General features: G+C 33.2%; 1 protein-coding gene and 1 non-coding gene across 2 annotated transcripts in view; one reads left to right on the top strand and one right to left on the bottom strand.

Annotated features, from left to right (window-relative positions):
• Window positions 1–289: 289 nt before the first annotated feature.
• mRpL4 (mitochondrial ribosomal protein L4) overlaps window positions 290–24,146 on the top strand; it is a 137,824-nt gene continuing 113,967 nt past the window's right edge. The window contains exon 1 of the mRNA XM_035370311.2: window positions 290–427. Coding sequence (XP_035226202.1) covers window positions 338–427 — 90 coding nt within the window. The 5' untranslated portion in view covers window positions 290–337. The remainder of the gene's footprint in view (window positions 428–24,146) is intronic.
• Window positions 22,823–22,904, bottom strand: TRNAL-UAG (transfer RNA leucine (anticodon UAG)). The gene has a single exon. It is a non-coding gene; the product is annotated as a tRNA-Leu (tRNA).

Below are 24,146 nucleotides of genomic sequence, written 5' to 3'. Positions count from 1 at the left end.
GAAACTGATGGAATATTGATGAACACTCCCGCTAATTATCTGTTTATATTACTTCCTTCAGTACCTCCTAGGGAAAATTATTAGCATAATGCTTGGCTTATGTTGGCGAGATATATGACAAATTGGCGAAATTTATCACACTTAGATGAGATAACTACAAACCTTGATTGTAATAGTGAGCACCTGTTCTTCGCATTTGTGGGTGGCTCCGGCAAGGGGAAGTGGGGAGCGAGGAAGCGGAGATGAAAATCTCGAAAGTTTTTAACTAGGGGAGTGGTGGGTTTTTACCACTGGTGGGAAGAATATTTGTGTTTAACACGTCCGTGCCAGGTATTGGATGAAAGAATCCATTGCAGGTGTTACCGCTCAATGGTACTCTTGCAACCGAAGTGAAGATGTGTGTTCAGTTTCTTACTTTGCTGTGCAGGTAGGTGTACGTTGTCATATATTTTAAATGTGACAACATCTTATACTTGAGTTAGAACGAGTATTATGGTTGTTCACCATAAGTTCGCATTTTCATATAAGCTTACCGCAGATATTCTAATTCAGAATTTTTGAATAAAAATAATTTGCCATTACCTTATTTTTACAATTCTTACTTATTGCCTTTTGAGTTTTCAATAAGGTCATCGTAAATATTCGATAATTTTAAACAATCATAAATAATTGTCACCAAACTGTCAATCTCGAGTTGTTAGTAACTCGCGGCTAAATTTACAAGAGACAGAGCGAGAAATATTTTCTTTTAAGTTAATTGTAAAAGAAAGTTCTTTTCTTAGTTTCATCTGAAAAGCTCTTGTCCATTACGCATTCCTCAGAAATTACAGTAGATGAAACCTTCGGGTACTTAACAGTCTTGCCAGAGCATGCGAGTTTTTTCAAATTTATTACTTTTGACAATCTGGACGATTAACATTTTATGTATATACGATTTTGAGAAATTTTTGTTACTTCATCATTTCCTTGTGCTACTTTTTGCGACTTAAAAATTTTTTAATATACTATAAAATTCTTATTAGCCCAAAGTGCGCTAGCCCAGAAGGGCTATTAATTTTCGTTTTGGCATTTTGCGTTGAATCACTATAAACAGCGTATCACTTTTCAAATTGTTGCCAACCAAATATTATCGCTCTGTATTATATTTAAAGAAATCAAAAAATGAAGAACCTGCATAAATGTATGTATGTTTCTCACACTGTGATAACACAACGTTACCTAAAGCCATCAGATTTTGAATAACATAACTCTCCACTCGAATAGAAGCACCCCGAAGCCCCAGTTTAGGATTTCTTTTATTATCTGTTTCATATTTTGGAAAACTTTAACGAATTTTTGGTTGATATAATCCACGATTTCAAAGCGAGCAATTGCAACACTGTACAGGAAAAAAAAAAATTATGTCCAGCGCGCGCGAGACTGTGTATCAGAAATTCTAAAGGTATGCTGTTTTGAAATTATTTTGTCGTAGTGCTATAGAACTGAATTTTATAGTTTAAGTGCAAAGAACTTGATATTTAATAAATAAAGGTAACACACAAAACGTCAGAAAATTCCCCTGTGGGGCCAATCTAAAAATCCTGTGGGGTCCCTAAAAAATCTGAAAATTTTCAGATTGTTTTAAATTTTTTTATCTTAAAATAATATATCTACTAAATTATTTTTAAATACATAAATAAAAATTTATTTTGCCTTAAATTGATGTTGGCATCTCGTAATCGTGAGATCACCGAGCAGATACAAAAAATTTTCAGAGCCAGTAGCTGGTGTTTTATGTATTTGATCGATTGCTTTGCGTATGTTAATTCATTGTAAGTACTTATCGTATGTAAGAACATTTTATACAATTTGTCATATGTAAGTACTTAATGAGTATGAAATAAAAAATTTATTAATCACTGAGCTTCTTTTTTTTCATTTGGGTGCGGGAATCCTAGGAAAGTACGCGAGCAGCCAATGGCTTAGGAACGGAAAAATCCTGCTAGATGCAGTACTTCAAATGAAGATATCGCTGGAAGAAAAAGAAATCTGCTGCGTTTACTGTGTATCCTCACCATCCATGTATACACATAGCTCCGATATTGATAACGAGAAAAACAGACAAGGAAAATGAACATGATATTTAATAAAAAATGTTCTTTTCACTCACGGAGCATATTTTCTATTGTATTATTGACAGATAAAAGCATTCTGGGGACTATTAATAATAAGTAATAATAGTATTCCGGTATATAATTGTATAATTTGATTTCCGGGAAGTAATAGCAATAAGTAAATAGTAAAAGAGAAAATATTACAAAAGAGTGTGAAACAGACTTATGCTTTATAAATTTTGTTTCTAAGTTAGATTTTCCCTCAGTTCTATGATGATAACGAAACGATTTGTAGTCGAGCACTATTACATTGGGTACTCAACAAGAAATAAGAGAAATTCATTCTCCTGATTATAATATTGTTACGTGCGTACGAGTTCGTAATAGATTGAATGCACATAGGTCTGGTAATAGGTTAATAAAATTTATTTTATTAAGAGAAACACTTCAAAGTTCTGGAACTTTCCACAAAAATACTCTTCAAGGCATCACAGAGCACAATCAGTAGTTACACTTCAAATTACTACGAACGTTAATCACAACAGAATGCAAAGCTCATCTAAGAGGCGAAGCTCTCCAAAGTCGCTCTAAGCTAAAAACTGCATCAACTACTGAAAAATGATGCTCTCTGCGGTCTTATGTAATTTTTACTGGGCTTCCGAGATATTTCTAGTACTTTCTGCTTCTCGAAATTTACTGGAAGGCATGTAGGGGTCGAATTACAGTTACAGCTACATATGAACTCAATTATAGTTATTCAGTTACAATACCTATTACGGGGATACAAAGGCCAGACCAAAATGTTGCCAAAACAGTTGCCAGCTTGGCGATATCTCGCCAAATTAACGAGATAACTATTTACTCAACGTTAAGTAGACTTGCCCCTGTATTCGTACTTTTCCGACAGAACATCCTCGTTCTAAATTTTCACGTTACATTATACAGAAAAATACAATTTCATATATAATTTTGCTGAAATTATCCGTATATACGTAAATTCATAGCATATTTTTAAGAAGTAAGCAATCGATATGACTTAAAAATAAAAATAAAAATAAAAATAAAAATAAAATTCATTTCCTAAATAAGAAGAAAAATTTAACAGTGAAGGAACTGAGATTTTATTAGTTACCAGAATCTGATAACGTTAAATAAATTAACCAAACAGAACGGAAAACTTATTGAAAAGCATTAACAATTGAAGTAATAACGCGAAAAAATAATGAAGTAGCGAAATGAACTGCCAACTCAACAATATTAGTGCGAAATCGCTAATAATTCGAATAACATATAATTCGATGTGATACTCAGCTGCCCTGATCAGTATAGTGGTTAGCAATGCTGGCTGCTATATCCCTTTTCCCGGGTTCAAATCTTCGAGAAGGCATGGATGTTTGTAAATGTATACTGCCTGTGCTGCATGGAAATACTTAAAAGACTGTCGAGTTAAAAGACCTGTCAAATGGTTTAGTGGTAGGAAAAGAGAGGTAAGGGTCCATCGGATCAATCCCTCTGGGTGTTCTTCATCAAATCGGGTGCGGAACTCCGAGACTCTCCGGAGGCTACCTGTACTCCGGAACTCTACCTGTACGATCAACGGGGAAATTCTTTGTACCGCCCACGCACCTGTAATAAATATTATTACATAACAAGCTCAAAGAATTCGTAGAATTCGTATAAAAGAACGATCTCCACACTTTTTTATGCGCCTACCCCTAAGACGAAAATAATTATACGTTGTTATACCCCAAGTAATATAATATATTCCATGTCATAATAATATTAGCATGTGAATATTTAAACCCAAATTATTGGTGAATGCAGCTGTAAGTTATGTTGTAGAGGCGCAAACTTGCGAAGCCCTCAATCAAAATCAATGTTTCATTTGTTTTGGCCCATCTTTCAATTTTTAGGTTACCCTAATTATTATGAATTATAACTATTTTCTAATTTCATCCGCTAATTGAAATCTATTGTTTTATTTCAGTTGAATATCAACCCGTTGTAAAAGTAAGATGCAGAAAAGATAGTCTTCAATCAAAAATCGAGTTGCGATTGTTCACTTCTTGATGTATCAAAATAAAAACAGAACATTGCAGAAAGGTGCAGTTACGTCAAGTGCACGGAGTGTCAAGATGTAAAAGAATTTAAGTTCAATAGAATGACCTTATCAAGTATTTGGAAACGTGCTTCAATAAGTGTCAAGGTGAATCATATGCTAATGTTGATTCTTTGAAAAAAAATTATGGACGTAAATGCAAAGATTGTGGGTAAAATCTTCGAAAACTTAGACATGTTTATTTTAGCAGAAAATGCATCACAGAAGGTGTTCACATACCGTTTGATAGTATTTCTGTGCGAAACACTGGACAATAACTGTCACTTCAACAAGTTATGCTGTACGCAACGAAGAACGACGGGTTCAATAATTTTAAGCTCACGCATGTGGGGAAAGCAAAGCTTCGCAGCCGAGGGAACGTACGTATAAAAATTAAAATGCAGTAAATAAAAAACACAGCTATTTTAACATTCAAAATAAAAATTAGGAGAAATATTTTTAATTTACTCTTTAATTTCATTCAGTTTTTTTTTAATAATAAGTGCAGCCTTCCATATTTATTTTTCTTTGCTACTATTATCATGGAACAGAGGAAGTAATAAAATATACACCTTCATAACACTCGCAAGTGATCATGTGCTTACTTCTTTGGCGCAGCCGCAGGTACCATTTTGCGTAACCGACTTTAGGGACCACTGACATAGGTTATGAAATTATTGTAAAAATTGTTCTAAACGTGAAAATATCTAGTTGCATCACAGAAAATTTTCGTGAAGAATTCTACATCAGAAACTTAACTTGTGCTAAAATGTATCGCTGCAAATGCAAAATCTGTGTGACTTAAACTAAACTCAGCAGCAAGACAGCCCTTAGAGGGGTCATGACCTGCAGTGCTCCGATATTTGCTTTCTTGACTGTGCCCCCCCCGGTCGCATGAATACAATCCCTGGACAAGTGGTCAGCTTGTCGCAAGGCTCCCATGTTTAGTCCCCCTCGCAAACTTCGTACTCATTTTTTCGACCCACTCAAGGCATGAAAGACTGAGTCAACCTCGCCCAGTCAGGAGATCGAACCCCTGACCTGCGGTGCTGCCAAAGATTCTTTATGCTGCTGCGCGACTCCCTAGCCACTGCGTCTCCGGGCAAAAATGTATCTAATTTTATTTCGAATAGCAACTTTAGTAAAGGGGTTGTTTTGTTCTATTTATTTGAATCTATTTTCAGATGATTTAAAAATAAATATAGAAACAGTCTTTTAGGTCAACGTTTTGATATCTAGATTCTAACATGAAGGGAAACATATTCATCAGAAATTAAAAAAAAAAAATTTTTTTTGAAGGGGGGATGAATACCGTATTTACTTGCGCAAAAGTCGACTTTTTTTTTTTTTTTTTTTTTTTTTTTGTTGTTGTTGTTGTTGCCAGTTTTACATCGTGAGAGTTCTAGGTGGGACTATTATGCGAGGAAATCTACTATACGATACTGTATACTTTTGACGATTTTTTCTGCTTCAAAACAAGGATGCAACTATTACATGAGGTCGACTATTACACGAGTAAATACGGTTTTTTCTGGCTATTAGCTATAATTTTGCTGTTGGCATGCTAGTAGGGGAACTGGTTGCCAAAGTTGGGGTTCGAATATCCGAAAATGTAGGGATACTTGTAAGCGTGTTTTTGTCGCTTGAGAGTACTTAAAAAAGAGTCAAGCCGAAAGTTCTCTGGTAAGGCTAGTTGTACGGGAAGTAGATACGAGACCCTCTAGGTCGGAGCTAGCCTAAGTCGTACTATCACCTATAAGATTCCCTAAATCAACGATAGGCTGGCTATCTTTGCCACATGGCTACGATTATAATAAGGCTTTATTTCAGAATTGTGTGTGATTTCAAAACGCATCTGGTAGGTAGAAAACATGATTTCCTGAACTTATTCTTTCTGTCACAAATTGCATTAATCTCAAGTTTAATTGAAAGACAGCAAAACCAAAATTTATTTCATTTTAATAAATTGGACACGATAATTTATTATGTTTAGGGAAAGAAGTTCAAATTCTAAAAATGGCATCAACCGACTGAAGAATGCGATGCAAAAATTTTTCTGAAAAATTTTTAAATCGATAGTGTTCAGTAAACCCAGTAATTTAAATTATGAAATTTCAGATATATAAGAGTTTGAAATTGCATTGATTCCTATAACGAATAACAGTAAAGCAACAACAATGCGCGTGCGTATAAGATAATGAATATGTAAATCAAAATTATAACTTAAACTAGTGAAAACCCCGAAATTTCCACTCTGTATTTTAAAAACCTTAAATAACTTTTTTTCATTTCTAGATCAATCCACATTGCATAGCCTGTGTAACGCTCATGACGTATAGCTAACTGGAAACCTAAACTCACAATTCCAAGAACTGAAATTTTTCTAACCTAACCCCAAACCTTTCTCTTAATAGACTGCCATATTGGATAAGTGCGTACTTTAGCTTCTCTCCATGAGCTGTTTGGACGCAATTTCGCAATGTTCTCTTTATATCACAACAGTATCAAACATGTAAATGCTTTGGAAATAGGCACGATTAGAGTGCCAAGTAAATTGTGGCCACAAGTGTCCATTGAAATAAAAATGAATATTTAATATTACTCGGCTATCAAGTTTCCTATTCATTGTGGATCGGCATTTCAGTACTCTACGCAATCAGAATTCGTCTTCTTCATCATGGATCTATGTTTTATGCGTAACAACATAGCTACGTTTCTACGTCTCTGTTCCTGCTTCAGTATCGCTAATTTTGTTTCTATTACATACGTACATACCTACGCATGTTTTTCAGAATTTTTATTTGCAAATCCGATGACGAAGTCAGTATTGCACTAAATTCTAGATTTTAAAGTTATATATCTCCTTAAAAGTAGTAAATATATAATCTTGTGTGTGAAAATGCACATGCTGACCTAATTTTCGGATTTCATAGAATTCTGTTACATGTGCAGGAAGTAAAAATTTCGCATTCTTAGAAGATAAATGGACCTTACCTTGGAAAATCACGTTTTTACGTTACTCAGAGATGCGATATGAAGCGGATCTCACGAATATAAATTAAAAAATAAAAATTTAGTTAGTACGGAAACTTTTAAACTAAGTTCCAAAGATAACAACACCTGCATAGAATAAGAAGAGTAATAAGCCTAAAGAAAAAAGAAACAAAAATTTAATTAAAATTTTAATTATTTTATTTCATGAGTCTTCTATACGTACATTTGTTACGTTATTGTAACCTCTTCACTAAAATATCCATAATTTGTGCAAGCCAAAATGAATGTTGTTGTCTTCGCTTTGCAGATAAAATCCTGTCTTGCAGTCACAACTGTGTAAGATAAAATCTATCACAACTGTGTAAGATAAAATCTATGGTTCGAAATACAGGTAATAATAGTAATAGATAGATCACGAGATTAAAATCCACTGGAGATCGTACTGACTTGGAAATCAAGCCTTTGCAAATACGTTTAAAAATAAGTAAGCAATAACAAAATAATTTAAATGAAATAGTTCACGAATAAACAATGCAGTAAAACGACTATTACTCTTCGAATGGCCTTCCTCTCAAAAACACATCAGGATGAACAGAGCCCGAAGAATCCAGGAAACAAATTCCAAAGAGACTGAAATACAGTTTTTGCAGAAACAGCTAAAGCTGCTGATGTTGAAAAATGCGAAAATACTGAGGTCCAAAATTCATAAGATGAGTCCTTACAAGGAGATAGTTCTTTATCAGTCGACAACATAGAGCCCATATCAAAGCTTGAAATCAATGATTTGCTTATACTTACAAGAAATCGTACACAAATTCAAGAAATTCATCAATGTAGATCATGTTTACATTACAAAAGTTCCCAAAAAGAGCAGCGATGCAAATGAGTTCATAGATCTTAAATAAGTTTCTACCGTATATCCCAAATTTCGTATCAGATCTTGGCAGAAATGTTCTTCAGTCCACCTCCTATCGGTTAATAACTATGACTTATCTTTTTGGAATATTCATCTATTATTAGGCTCCTAGAGCGTAATAAAGGAATGTTGCTGACCTGGACTTCTATATTTGTAGTGCATAATTGTTAGCGAATGCGTCACAAGAGGTGTCCAATGAATGGGAACACGGGGCGTCTAATGTTCCATTTAGCCCAACAAGCAAGCACTTTCAGCGAGCACTGCAGCTTGAAGTGTATTTTTGCAAACTAGAAAGATCTGAAGTCCTTATGGGATCTATTCCTTCCCAAGAGCTTCCGTGTTCTAAAAAACAACTGTAGATTTAATTCATCTGATCCTGCTACTCAGCTGTCTTATTCTCCCATCCGTTTCCAGTTCTCGGACATATTTGAAGTACTGAATTTCCTGACGGCAAGTAATAATGGACAGGGTATCTTAAACTTCGTTCAGATGGTGGTCTTAAAGTCATAAGAGATCTAAGCCGAGCTTCCTTGCTGAGCAACCAGACATTGCTAGACAAAAACTGGCTTAAAGATTTTGCCTAAAAGTTCTCTACTTTTCACCTTGTTGTTGGTATAAGATCTACCAATTCCAGCGAAGCAAACATCGGTTGACGATTTCGCTCAGCTGCACTATAAGGTATTTCTCCCGCCTTCTTAGCGTGCCTTCGTGGTATAGTTGTCAGCACACTGAGCCGGTATTTCAGAGGTCCGTGGTTCGATTTCCGGCGAATGCTTATTTTTCATCTTTCCTGCTCCCAATTAACCTAATGACCCTACAGTGGCGTTCGAACTAAAACGGTGTTGGATGAGGATTCTCCACACCCAGGATTTGGTGGCTAGGTCCCCTAAAACCCCACTCGACTTATAAAAAGGGAGAGTATATAAGGTATTTCTCCCGATTTCCTGGCATGCCTTCGTGGTGTAGTGGTTCTGCACGCTGGGCCGGTGTTCCAGAGGTCTGTGGTTCGATTCCCGGCGAAGGCGGTTGCTGACTTTTCATCTTGCATGCTTCAAAAAAATCCTAATGTCTCTACAGCACATTTACGGCATGCGCAACTTTCTTTCCCTGTCTGACTACAAACCTGTTAAACAAATATGAATGGACTTAATGACTTCTATACCTTAAACCGTAAAGCTTTATGACGACAAAACCGTCTTTTGAATGGTGCTTTAGGTACCAAATCTGATAATGGACTAGGCTGAATTAAATTTTGAAATAATTTCATGCGATGTGTTAGTTGTTACTTTCCATGGCAATCGATGAGAACTGCGTACTTGAGTTGCACATGGCTGGCCCACTTGATAATTTGCAAGTAATTAAATATTATGAATACATACGAATAAAATAGCACAATGAACACTTAATAGCACAGATGAAGGAAAAGTTACTTTTAAAATCTGAAAGGATTTTTATTAAGTACAAAATCCACAGTTTTGCTGGCTTTAATATCATCCAAGTGTGCTTTGCCGTAATCTAGTAAATCCAATCTAGTCCCCTGTCATCGTTAAGAAACAATACTAATTCATCTACCTTTCTTTATAGTTGTTATTAAAAGTTCGCAGTAACTCGGGAACTTATATATTATTATCCTAATCTTATATATATAGATATAACGGCGCTGTTTATATTGCTAGAATTTGACAAATACATAAATGTAAGTTTGGATTTAAAATGTAAATAATATATTTACATAAAATAGTTTTCTTTACTTCAGTAACGATTTTTTTTATTCTTTCTTTCTTCCTTTTTGTCTTTTTTAATCCATGAAAATTTTCTGAGGATAAAATTTTCGGAAAATTATCACTATGACTTCTAAGTCTCAAAATTTCACTTTTAACCTCTCAACTATCACGTAAAATTATACCTTTTCTGCAATAAAATTAATTACGAATCATAAATAAATTCTAATTAAAGCAAAATATTCTAAGTATGAAAATACGCTGGAATATTATGAATTCAAGTTATATTTCACGACTTGGTCAAAATCTCTATATTTCATTATTGAAACACCTCAGAGTTCTTTTCGGTAAGGTTTCATATCTTTTCATTTTTCACATCTGATGTTTCCCAGTCTTATTATAGTGAAAATAGTAAAAAAAAGCTACCTTTTCCACAAGTTCATCCTTAATAAAGTATGATATGAAATATAACTGGCTTAATGAAAAATATCAGATGTTATAACTATCTGAGAGACATTTCATGAAAAATGCATTTTTGTTTTTAAAGTTATTGAATTTCTGCATTTCTTCCTAAACTTATTTATATTTATATTTCGTTTATTAATTCAGCAGTTATCAAATGAAGTGGCATTTGAAACATATTTTTAGAAAATGTTTGTCACCAACGGGTAAGTAATATTTTATGAGTCTACTCTTAATCTCAAATCTATTTCCTCTGTGTATTATGCACTTAATTTAAAATCATTTTATGTTATTTTATTTTAGCTAAGGAATGTTAGCCCAAAAGGGTTATTAGTTTATTAGTCTGGAAGCAGGATGTTTCGATAAATCAGTGTAAATGGCGTTTCACTTTTTAAATTGTTGCTACTAAATATTATCCCCTTATGTTATTTTTGAAGAAATTAAATAATGAAGAATCTGCATGAATGTATGAATATTTTTCGCAATGTGAAAAAACGGCAGTACCTACAGCCGTCAAATTTTAAACAACGTAGACCTCTATCCGAAAATTACACCTGAAAGCCCGAATTTTGTATTGGTTTTATTATCTATTTCATATATTGTATAATTTTAACGAAATTTTGATTAACAAACGCGAAGATTTGAATGCGAGCAGTAGCAACACTGTACTGAATAGAACATTTTTATCTCTAACAAACAGGACTGTCTATCGGAAATTCTGAAAAAAATGCTGTTTTTGAATATTTGGTGATTTTACTGTTGAACTGAATTTTATGTGGCATGCTTGCGAAGATCGTGATATTTATTAAATCAAGTTTACACACAAACGTTAATAATAAAAAGATCAAAAACATTTTATTTCAGCCATTTTATTAAGAAAAAAAAATTAACACTGATATGATGAACTGAGAAAATAGCGGAAAAAAAATGTATGCAACACTTAACACTGCATCAGAAATTCTAAATTTGTGAAATTAAATACGAAATTTGTGACTTTGCTGTTGAGTCGCATATGCCGTAAGTGTGAAGAAAATGATGCTTAATAGTGAAGCTTAAAAAGCAAATCAAATGGGTTAGCAAGAGTGAGTGTAACAGGAGACTAAGCAGACTGCGAGATCAGCGTAGAGTAAAAAAACTTTAGCAAATCCTTTTTGGGCCACTTTTTTAAAAAATCTGAAAGCGTTCAGTTTTTTTTTGGGGGGGGGGAGGAAGGTCACAATAGGAAAAAAAAAAAAAAAAAAAAGACGACCAATTGACCGATGATTATGAAAATCTCTGATGTATTTTCGAAATTGTAATAAACATATTTTTATAAGTGTCAAAGACTGAGTCAGTGATTTTTTTAAAATCCTTTTACTATAGTTAAGTGGGAAGAATGTTTTGTTAACAAATGAGTTGCAGTTTTAATCTTGTTTCTTTTCAGAAATTTCGTTATTATTTTTTACTACTGGTATTATCGTTACTTGTATATTTTTTAAATGCATATACGTCAAATTAATAGTTAGGAGCAAAAATTTGATAAAAGATGTAAATTTTCCTTAAAAGGACATGCATATGTGGGATAACAACGTCCTATTCTGCGAGCGCAATTTTTATCGGATATAGAAATACAGTTATTTAACAAAACAAAAGAAATAAAATTAGCAGTGGGATTTATAAGATTACTAGCAGAAGTACCCGATGCCAGTTAAGTAAGAATGATAGTAATGAATCTATCAACAGAGAGAACGATACCGTTGTGATCCTTCTCTAATAACGATGTATAAAATACGATTCATAATCATACATTTTTCAGTCTGATGCGATATGGAACCCCCATAAAAAATTTCGATAGAAAACTAAACTAAGTCTCTCTCATTATATCAGCAACAATTGTACGCAGTTTTTAATGATTTGTCTTTCGAATCAAATGGTCATAAAAGCTCAATTTCCATCCAATATTTCACCTATATTTTAGTCGGCAAAAATATTTATCATAATTGATCAGAAATCAATCAAACAAAAACATAAACTGAAACTCTTCTTTATAAATATAGATTTTGTAAAACTTACAAAATTTTTGATTAACAAACCCTACGATTTGAAACCGATCAGTAGCAACACTTTTTGAAATTAAACAATGTTATCTCCAACGCGCAAAACTGTTGCCACTCGGAAATATGAATGCGAAAATTTAACAAACTTTAAGATTTGAAAGCGAGCAGTGGCAACACTTCTCGAAATAAAGCAGATTTTTATTTCCAGAATGCGAGGCTGTTGCCACTCGGAAAGTTAGCAGAGTTTTTAATTAATATCTCTGATTTTTTTTTTTTTTTTAAGTGCGTCAATCTTTCCCAGGACCTAAAAAGGAATTGTAGAAAGTTTGGTTACGATAGCTGTGGTAGTGACCGACTTAATCGCGACCAAACAAACACACAGAAAAGCAGACATTCTTCTTTATATATATATAGATGAATAGATAAAATAAGATTATTCGTTATTTCCAGTTATTTAACTTCAATTTCTTTGCTCTTTGCTTAGCTATGTATCTGAAGACGCAGACGCAAATCTTTCCAAAATTCTGAATATACCATGCATAAAGCAGATGCCACAAATTTGGATCTGAAGATTATTTCTATATAAAAGTATTTGCTGTTTTCTTAAACATATGCTGCAAAACGCATCTTTCAAAAACATCACTTATTCGTACCAACCCACATTTGACTTATCTTACTTTCCTCTGTCTTCATATAAATAGAAGTAACTTAAAATGTTCTTTATGAAATTGGAGAGATCATCTGTTTCCTTCCCCTGCATCATTAGGGAGCCCTTTCCATTTTCCTACGAATGAAGTAAAAGTTAAAGGTGAAGACTGCCAAGACCTTCGCCCCAATTCAATAAAAGAGCAGGTTTCTGTGACATTTTGATGGGCATTTTCATGATCACGACTTTGCAGGTGGTCGGGCATCTTCCAGCAATCCTTAAATGAGGCTCTATTTTTCTAAATGGAAGAGAACTTTATGGTAGGTCATAACCACCTGGGCATGCATAAAAATCTGGAAGTAAAACTGTTTGAATGTATGTATTTAAGAATCTTTCAAAAAAAATATCGTTACAAAAACTCGTTATGCTGCAATTTTGTCACGTATAATTCGAGAATGAAAAGCTGCTGATAAACTTCAATGGCCTTTTGAAGAGATTTTACGTCCTGTCGAAACCAATGCATTCAACTCGTAAAAATTAGGCAACAGATTTTCGCAAAACGGATAAGGCATATAAGGAAAAGGCAATATCTTCCTTGTTTGCTGTTTCATGTTATTACAAGTAATTCAACAATAACATGAAATTTTTAAAAAAATCTGGAAGCTTTCAGATTTTACATTACGCCCAAAGGGGCGTCTTTTTAACATTCTGTGTGTTACCTTTATTTATTAAATATCAAGGTTTTGAACTTAAACCATAAAATTCAGTTCAACAGCAATATCGCAAAATAATTTTAAAATGAGCATACCTTTAGAATTTCCGATACACAGTCTCGCTCCTTGGAGGGAAAAAAAAATTTTTTTTTCGTACAGTGTTGCCATTCCTTGCTTTGAAATCGTTGAATTTCTTAATAAAAAATTCCTTAATGGGTGACAAAATATGAAATAGATAATAAAACAAATTCCAAATTTCAAATTAGGGCTCTCAGATGCCCATATTCGCTGGAGGATTACGTTATTCAAAACTGAATGGCTCCAGGTACAGTTGTTTTATCACAAAGCGAGAAACTTACATACATTTATGTAGGTTCTTCATTATTTAATTTCTTTATATATAATAAAAGGCTGTAATAGTTGGTGGCAACAGTTTGAAAAGTGAATCGGAGCAAAATGCCAAAACGAAGTTAATAGCCCTTCTGGGCAAACTGCCCCCTTGGACTAAAAAATAATAATAAAAAGAAAATGCAGCAAAAATTCGTATACTCCCGTCTTTTAGACAATTTCCTTCGATGCATTTGTATGTAAACTGATATAAACTTTAACTATGTGTCTTAAAAATATTCTTGAAAGATGTAAATTTATTAGATTATGGAAAATCACATTTAGGTGTATTTAATTATGGCAAAGCACACTAGGTCTATCTGCCTAGGGTGAGGGATGCCATCGTGGAGGACTTTCTAAGGGAAATTGGCTCGTATACACGTTACACATGGGGAAAACCACGAAAACACCCAAGCAGCCAGCGTTCGCGGGATTCGAACCTCGGACCGAACTACCAGTGTTCAGCGACTTTACCGTTCGGCCGCTGGTGGGCCAAATCACATTTAGACTGTTTGCTTAGAGAGGAGTTGGTCTTCGCATATTGATTTTCAGATCATTTCTATTTCATTACTATATTATATTGTATTAACAAGAGTAGAGGACAGTTCTGGCTAGGGAGCTTTAGGGAGCGGGAGTTGAGGGAGCTCCCGAGAAGGAAGGGTCAGCCGTGGAAGGGAGGCTTATCTGAAAATGGGGACAGGGAGCCTTATCAGGAGGTGGATGGGAATAGGGTAGTTGCTACGTCATAGAAAAAAGATACGCGCTTAGATTATTTTCTTTAGAATTTCATTGGTTCCACGGTAGTCATTATGAGTGAATGAAGGATTTATTAGTTTTCTTGTAATGAACAGTTACTAGATATAACATTTATGTTCCTATGTAATGAACTTCTTTAAGATGGAGATTCCGTCATTGAAACATCCATTTACCTGTGTCGTTGCGGGTCCCACAGGATTCGGAAAAACCCATTTTGTGAAGAAAATTATTGATCATCGTATTATTTATCCTTTACCTTCACAAAATGGGTTTTCCCGCATCCTGTGGGACCCGCAACGACACATGTAAATGGATGTTTCAATGACGGAATCTCCATCTTAAAGAAGTTCATTACATAGGAACATAAATGTTATATCTAATAACTGTTCATTACAAGAAAACTAATAAATCCTTCATTCACTCATAATGACTACCGTGGAACCAATGAAATTCTAAAGAAAATAATCTAAGCGCGTATCTTTTTTCTATGACGTAGCAACTACCCTATTCCCATCCACCTCCTGATAAGGCTCCCTGTCCCCATTTTCAGATAAGCCTCCCTTCCACGGCTGACCCTTCCTTCTCGGGAGCTCCCTCAACTCCCGCTCCCTAAAGCTCCCTAGCCAGAAATGTCCTTTTTCCTCTACTAATATAGTATTCGCTTCAGTAAACAAGTCGGTCATTTGATGCCCCCTTCCTAAAATTTCAAATCCCTTTGTTGATTGTAACTTGAGATAGAAGATGAAAGCGTCTGAATTGATACATCCATCTTCTTCTGAGCTTTTACCATCAGTTCAATAGAATCCACTAAATATAACAGTTATCTATTAAATTTAAGATATGCGATATACAATTCTAAATTCAAATCATGCTAACGAACTTCATATAATTCTTTATGTAGTAGTTTGCCTTCTGGGTAAGTATATTAAGTCATTTTCTGCTAGGAAGACTTCCATGAAGGCATTCCGTTCTAAGTAAGTAATTTTCGGGTGCCTTGCCATAATCAGTTATCTATAAATATTTAAAATGGATCATGCTGAATTTTATGTATTTGCATTACCTTTAATTTAGAGATAAAAGGTTAGGCATGTCTTAAATTTTGTATCCTAGATGAAACTCTGTACTAAATTCAATTTAGCATTTTCATGAAACCATAAATTTGATAATTATACTTCTAGCGTAAAACTGATGAGAAAGTTGCAGAAAAATAATTTAGCAATAATTATCAGTACTGCTCCGACCTAAGAATATTTGTTGGAAAATCTATTATCCTAGTTTTTTAGCTCATTTCTTTCTTATAAATAAAAAAGATGAACCACGAATGAAAGTCTCTGTTGTAGGTAAAAAAAATTATTAATTTTTTAAATTTTTTAAAAATTCTTTATAATATTCTCGACACAAGACAATAAAATTATAAATCATGTATAGAGTAAGAAATTGGCAGCATTTTTCATCCCCTACTTTGAGCATTTGTTTTCATTTCCGATTTTTAGGCAATCTATCTTTTTAGCCAATGGGACAATTTGCCAGAAGGAATACTAATTTCGTTTTGGCATTTTGAGTTGGTTCACTACAAACGGCGTTTCACATTTCAAATTGTTGCCACCAAATATTAGAACCCTGCATTATATTGAAAGAAATTAAATAATGAAGACTCTGCATCAATTATGTATATTTCTCGCACTGTGAAAAACAACGGTACCTAGAGCCATCAGATTTTGAATAACGTAGTCCTCCACTCGCATATGGGCCTCTGTGAAAAAACAACGGTACCTAGAGACATAACTTTAACGAATTTTTGATTAACAAACTCAACGATTTCAAAGCGAGCAATAGCAACACTTTATGGGGGGGGGAATTATCTCCAGCACATGAGACTGTGTATCAGAAATTCTAAAGATAGGCTCTTTTAAATTCTTTTGTGATATTGCTGTTGGATTGAGTTTTATGGTTTAAGTGTGAAGAACATATTTAATAAATAAAGGTAACACACAAAACGGTAAAAAAATGTCCCTTTGAGCATAATATAAAATCTGAAAGCCTTCACGTTTGTTTATTTTATTTATTTAATTATTTATTTTCTAGTATTAACATTATTATATAGAGTACTAAGAGTGAAACTAATTCTCCCTCCCCCTCCAGTCATCCTAAGAATATGGCAAGAATCTAATTTCAGATATTTAAAGTTAGGGAAAAAAATAAAATGATAGACTTTCATAAAATTTGAAGTAAGTTATTGTCTAGTAGACCGTTTTTATGCCGTTGAAGTTTCATAAATTTGTGCTCGTCTTCTGTCATGTAGCGATATATTACGCTTCACGTCATTAAAATGAGCGTGATGTTACGCTTGATGTCTTCGATAAGTACCAATAAATTCAAGAGAAATAGATTATATTTTATTCTAATTAAAACGATGCAAGAGAACTTCATTGAGCACAACTATCCCCTATTTAAGTCTGCTCTGGTCAGCTGATAATTGATTTCCCATCTCCGCTGAGAGCTTCAAACATATAGCTGTAGATTTCTTAGACCGCTTTACCAAGAAGATCGGTTGAGAAAAATAGTTTCATGAAATCCAACCACAGCGGGGGTGGGAGCGCGTGCTGTAGGAGGGCGTGTGGTGGGATGGGGTGCTTGTTGACCCATGCACCTGACGGTTTAGCACCTAATTGCGGTGCCTCGCCTTTTCAAGCAATTTTTTTCTTTCTTGCTTTTTCACGATTATTCTTCCTCATCTCCCCATCGTTCTTTTACGTTCTCGTAATTCTTCGAATGATTTATCGCGACGCGCGTGATAGCCAACGCGCGTGGCCGTTTTTCAGAATTTCATGTTCGGCAGCTTCCCTCCTCAACCTTCCCCCCCCCCCCAATCTACCGAAAGCATAACGTGATGTAACCCGGGGCTTGCCAGCATTCCGTTTGAACCGTTTGTCCAATCAGAATGGACCGCACGTGCAGATTTCGTGTGTTATAGCTTGTAATATATCTCTGGAATGAGAAAACTTCAACGCATGAATCTTAGGCATTCAGTTTGATGTTTATTTTCTATTGGAAAGAAATCGCGACATTTCTTGTTGCATCTTGTCTGTTTTATTGATGTGAAAGTAAATTAATAAGGCATAATACACTTGTAACTAATATAGCTAGCGTATAGTATTATATTATTATTACTGGCGAAATATAAAGCGTTGTTTATAACATAGGGGAAAAAAACAAAAAACATACACGGATATAATATTAGTAATCTGACATTTAAAACTGAATGTAAACATGTATGTATGTGTAAATGAAAAAAGCACTCTCATTTGAACGCGATATAAAATCTGAAAACTTCTAAGAAATTTTTTTTTTCTCTTTTTTATTAGTCCAAAGGGGCCTTTGTCCCCGAGGAAATATTGTTTTCGTTTTGGCATTTTGCGTTGAAACTTTAAAAAGCTGTATCACTTTTCAAACTATTGCCACCCAATATTTTCGCCCTGTATTATATTTGAAGAAATTAAATAATGAAGAATCTGCATAAATGTATGTATGTTTCTCGCACTGTGATAAAACAACGGTACCTAGAGCCATCCAATTTTGAATGACGTAATCCAACTGCGAATATGGGCATGTGGAAGCCCAAATTTGAAATTTGGAATTTGTTTTACCATCGATTTCATATTTTGTAAAACTTTAACGTATTTCTGATTAACAAACTCACGGATTTCAAAGCGGGTAATGGCAAACGTTGTACAAAAAAAAAAAAAAAAAAAAAAAAAAAAATCTCCAATGCGTGAGATTGTCTATCGTAAATAAGGTGACATACAAAATGGTTAAAAACGCCCCTTTGGACGTAATTTAAAATCTGAAACCCTTCAGATTTTTTTGTAGTTTTTTTATTTATTATTTATTTTATTTTATTTTTAAGAGAATTTGACATCTGATTTGCAATTTAAAAAACTCATAAAGGGAAACTGCTATCGCATTAAACAGGTTCAAAAAAAAAAAAAAAAAAAATGCGTTTTTTTTTTTTTTTTTTTTTACCTCAGAAACATCTGTAAACGCGTTTCCAATTCTTGTATATCGTTACGCTATGCTACCAGGAAACTAATCAGTCATGCTGCTTGGCAACTTGCCAATTCCCAGAGGTATTGCTTTTATGCTTCGCATGAGGTTCTTTAATTATTTTTTTAGATAAAAGTGACATATTGCTTTAAATTATTAGAAATGATATATTTATTATCTGAGTTACCCAAAACAATATGTTTAATAATAATAAAATATAATTCATATATTGCATTTTATAATTTGTATTTTTAAAATAAAATAGTTGGTATAATTTATATAAAAAAATCTGATGTGTACCACATGACTTCCTTGTACGGAATATTAAATTATACTCATTTCATTAAAACTTATTGGACTGAATTAAATCTACTTCGCCGACAGCGCATAAACCACAATAGAATAAATGCATTCTTTAAAATTCACTCTAGTATTTGTTTACCATAGCGACACTCTGGCGCTAGATTCACTTAATAATTATATAACAGTTAAACTTATATAATAATTATATAACGGAAACTAAGTTAACTGTTATATAATCCAATAATTATATAACAGTTAACTTATATATTTCGTTCATATTATAACTCATAATGCACAAAATTTATATAATTTAAAGAATAGAATTATCTAATCGTTGCCACATGTTCTATTCAAATACTATAATAAAGCTAGAATGATGTATTAAAGAAATGAAGCAAACTAAACAAAAAAAGCAGTTTTTCACAGACGATTGAGTATTTCTCATTTAATTAATTCAGTTCTCACTTCGCGAGAAGGTAAAAATGCATAAAAACTCAAAATATCTATACTAAAAATTACGAAGTAAATCTTAACACTTATTTCCTCGAAAAAATTCCAGAAAGAATTAAGCATGATTTAATTAGCAATAATAAATGAATGTGTTATCTTTGTTGCTGGGAAGTTAAGTTTCTCTAGATTGGCAACAAATCCACTTGTCTCTGTTTCAAATGTAAACATCAATGGCCGCCATATAAAAAAGGCTTAGCGGCACTTAGACAACTTTAAAATTGTTGATAATTCTCAAAATATTGCAGACAGATTTACTAAAGGCATAAAAACCTTAACCGGAAGATAAAAACAACATAATACAATCATTTTTAAAACAAAAAATGTACAATTTACAAACATATAAGAGTAAAGAAACTGAGATCATTGAGCCGGGTAACAGAGTGGATATATATATAAATATATTTATATATGTTTGGTGCGGCCGATTGCAACCAAAATACGAGGTGCACATCTACATGTTATAGCAGTCCTATATACAAAATTTCAACGTTCTGAGGCTACTCGTTTTTGAGTTATGCGAGATACGTACGTACGTACATACGTTCGTACAGACGCCACGAAAATTTCTCTTCAGAATTCATTTTAAAGCAGTTTTATAATTTTTTTGAAGGAAAAGAGTATTTTATTCTGTCCTTACCTACAGATATCACGCAAAAACATCGTTAAATTGCATTCGATAGCGGTCAAAATGGATATTTTCGTTGAAATATGTTGCCTGAAACTTTTCGCGATTACAATACTTCCTTTTTACTTCGTACAAGGAAGTAAAAAGACACATTCTATAATATATATATTTGGTATTTTATTTACAACAAATTATATGTATTTTAACTTAATGAATATAATTTATAATAAAAGTAACTGACAATTTTTTAAAAACAATTTGTACTTATTATTAGTCTAAAGGGGATTTGCCCCTGAAGAACTATTGTTTTCTTTTTGCGATTTTGCGTTGATTTACTATTAATGTCCGTTTCACTTTCAAACTGTTGCCACCAAATATTAGAGTTCTGCATTATATTTGAAGAAATTAAATAATGAAAAATCTGCATAAATGTGTACATATTTCTCGCATTGTGATAAATCAACGGTACATAGAGCCATTAACAGGCAAAATGTTAAAAAAACGCCCCTTTGGACGTAATTTAAAATCTGAAACCTTTCTGATATTTTTCCCTTAAAATATATATATAACATATTATGTATAATATGTACCTCTTCTGCAGAATAACCTTTTCTTAACCGCCTAAAAAAGAATTTGCTAGATGTTATTTTCCAGTTAATTTTTTGGTGAATGTTATGTTTTGTGGTATAAATTATAACATATTATGTATAATATGTACCTCTTCTGCAGAATAACCTTTTCTTAACCGCCTAAAAAAGAATTTGCTAGATGTTATTTTCCAGTTAATTTTTTGGTGAATGTTATGTTTTGTGGTATAAATTAAGCAAAAATTTCCTACTGTCTTCAATCTTATTAAAATACAGCTTATATTAGTAATTAAATAATATTTTTACCGAAAATATTCATGTTTTTTCTAATAATTATTAGTCCAAATGGCGTTAGCCCAAAAGGGCTATTACTTTCGTTTTGGCATTTTGCGTTGATTCACTATAAATGTCGGTTCACTTTTGAAATTGTTACCACCAAATATTATCGCCCTGTGTTATTTTTTAAGAAATTAAATAATAAAGAATCTGCATAAATGTATGTATGTTTCTCGTAATGTGATAAAACAGCGCTATCTAGAGCCATCCAATCTTGAATAATGTAAACTTCCATCGAATATGGGCATGTTGAAGCCCTAATTTGGAATTTGAAATTTGTTCGATTTCATAATTTGTAACACTTTAACAAATTTTTGATAAAAAAAACTCAAGGATTTCAAAGCGAGCAATGGCAACACTACGGGGGGGGAACCTTTTTATCTCTATCGCGCGGAAATGTGTATCGGAAATTCTAAAGATAGGCTCATTTTAAAATTATTTTACGATGTTGCTGTTGAATTGAATGTGATAGTTTAAGTGCGAAGAGATGATATTTAATAAATAAAGGTTACGCACAAAACGTTAAACGTCCCTTTGGGTGTAATATAAAATCTAAAAACTTCCAGATTTTTTTAATTTTAATATTTATATTTTTATTTTTTAATATGTGTCTCAATGTATAAGCTATGGGTAATGCTATATAATAAGCTATAATACTCAACATACTATATGTAATATAACATACCATAATAAGCTTATGGCAGAAATAGGCAGCGACTGCAAGAAATTTCGAATCATTTGTCCGAGAAATTTAATGCAAATTCTCTTTTTATTGCAAAGATTAAATTCAATACATGCCAATTTAGTGTTTCGGGGGTGTGCTTCAGGGTATCAAACTTTTCCCTAGTGCTGTTTAACACTAGATTGCCTAAGGAAGTCATTTTGACGGCTTTTCAATTTCAATTAGAAAAACAATTGTGTATATAATGACACAGCTATTTATAATTTTGTGACTTTTTGTACAACATGTAAATGTGTTTATTAATCATTGTAGTTGCCTTCCCCTCCTTCATTTCCGGTAGTTGTGGCTGATATAAATGCTTGGATCCTTTACAAAGAAGCGACAGGAATACAAATACAACGAAAAACGTTCTTGTTTCAATTAGCAGAACAGCTTTCCACCGATTACAGAGCTGCAAGACAGAAAAATTCATCAGAACATAAAGACTCACATAGATCAACTACAACATCACCAAATACAGCATATTCTAACAAACGAAATATGCGTCAAGTACGACTTTGCCACAATAAGAAAACAAATAATATATGTGAAAAATGTCAGAAGTATGTTTGCGGAAGATGTAAACTTTCATTTGCTTAAAATGTACAAATAATGCATAAATTATTATTTTTTTTTTCAAGTGAAGTACATTTTTTATTGTTAATACTTACCAATAAATAAATAATATAAAAATATTAAAAATTAATTTTAAACAAATTACTTTACACATTAGTTATTCTTTCACAGTATAGGCATATACTAAGTTTCCGTCTTTCTAGTGTTAAATGAAAAAAATCAAAATTTATGATAAATGAATCATTAATGCACACCACCATTGCAAAAGACGTAGCAGTCACCATGTACAAAAAACACATGGCAGCGGTGGGATTCGAACCCACGCCTCCGAAGAGACTGGTGCCTAAAACCAGCGCCTTAGACCACTCGGCCACGCTACCGTTAACGAGACTTCATTGGTAGAAGACAAGTTCGGAGAAAGCACAAGAGACAAAATAGTGCGTTTTATGCGCTTGTTCACCTATCGAGAAGGGGAAAGATAGCTGAGTGACAGATACTGGATTCATTCGAAGATTATTTTTTCCTTAGTATTCTTCTCTTATCGAAACCGAACACAAAAATATATGAATGCATGTGCGTGTGTATGTATATATGTCGTATATGTGTATGTGTATATGTTACCGGCAATATATGAAACGCCAGCAAGTTATAGAATTCTTGACACTTTTAGACAAAGAATCATTATATACTTTACTTAGGCACTGTATCTAATACCTAGACATTCTATCGAACGACAAGTGTTCTTTTAGGTAAGGTATATAAAAAAAATGATCATGTTCAAAAATTCAAAAGATATTTTGAAAAAATAATAAAAATCTGCCAGTAAAAATTTATTATTATCCAAAATATTAAAAAAATGAGAGATTATCTTGGTACACAATAATAAATTTATATTCTGTACCTGGCTGAGACTGGAAATCAATAAGATCTATTTGACAGAATTAAATTCAGATAAAATCTTTTTAATACTGTAAAATCTTTTTAATCTTTTTAATACTTTTTTAAGACTTTTTAATAACTTTCTGTATTTTTCTGGAAAGGATAACAAAGTTTGATGTGCAGTTCAATATCATTTACGTATACACGTTTTTGTATTTGGTTACTTCTTTCAACATTCTTTCAAGACTTCCATGTCCAATACCCAAATGAGTTTCACAAAGTACGTGAAATAGGTTAGTGTCCGTGCCATACTTGTATAGCACTGACGCCTTCTTTAAAAGTATAAAATGAGTTTACTTTTGATTTCCACAAACATCACATCATAGCAATTCAGCAACTAAAACTCCCTCGATTTCTTCGTAGTGGTCATTTTGGCTTTTTTTATATCATTTGTTAACTACCGGTAAGTAGTTTCGATTATTCGAAACGAATCAAAGATGTATTTCATACATTGCTGGTTTGCCATTAGGCGTTCTATAGAATGCCTAGTCAATGTGAGAAATGATTAATCATCTCATACACTGCTGGCCATTATTCGGCATTCTAAAATATGCCTAAGTATTCTATAGAATGCCGCGTCTCATACTTTGCCGGCAAAATTTGCACACTTATATACATGCATACACATACACTCGCATACATGAACGCATATATACATACATATTGTTGGCCCACCAGCGGCC

The sequence above is a fragment of the Stegodyphus dumicola genome, chromosome 12 (genome assembly GCF_044657685.1).
Source record: "Stegodyphus dumicola isolate Sdum_Otavi_A_Nest chromosome 12, ASM4465768v1".
NCBI classification, from domain to species: Eukaryota; Metazoa; Arthropoda; class Arachnida; order Araneae; family Eresidae; genus Stegodyphus; species Stegodyphus dumicola.
The sequence above is the reverse complement of the archived record's forward strand: the minus strand, read 5'-3'. Positions and strand labels throughout refer to the sequence as shown.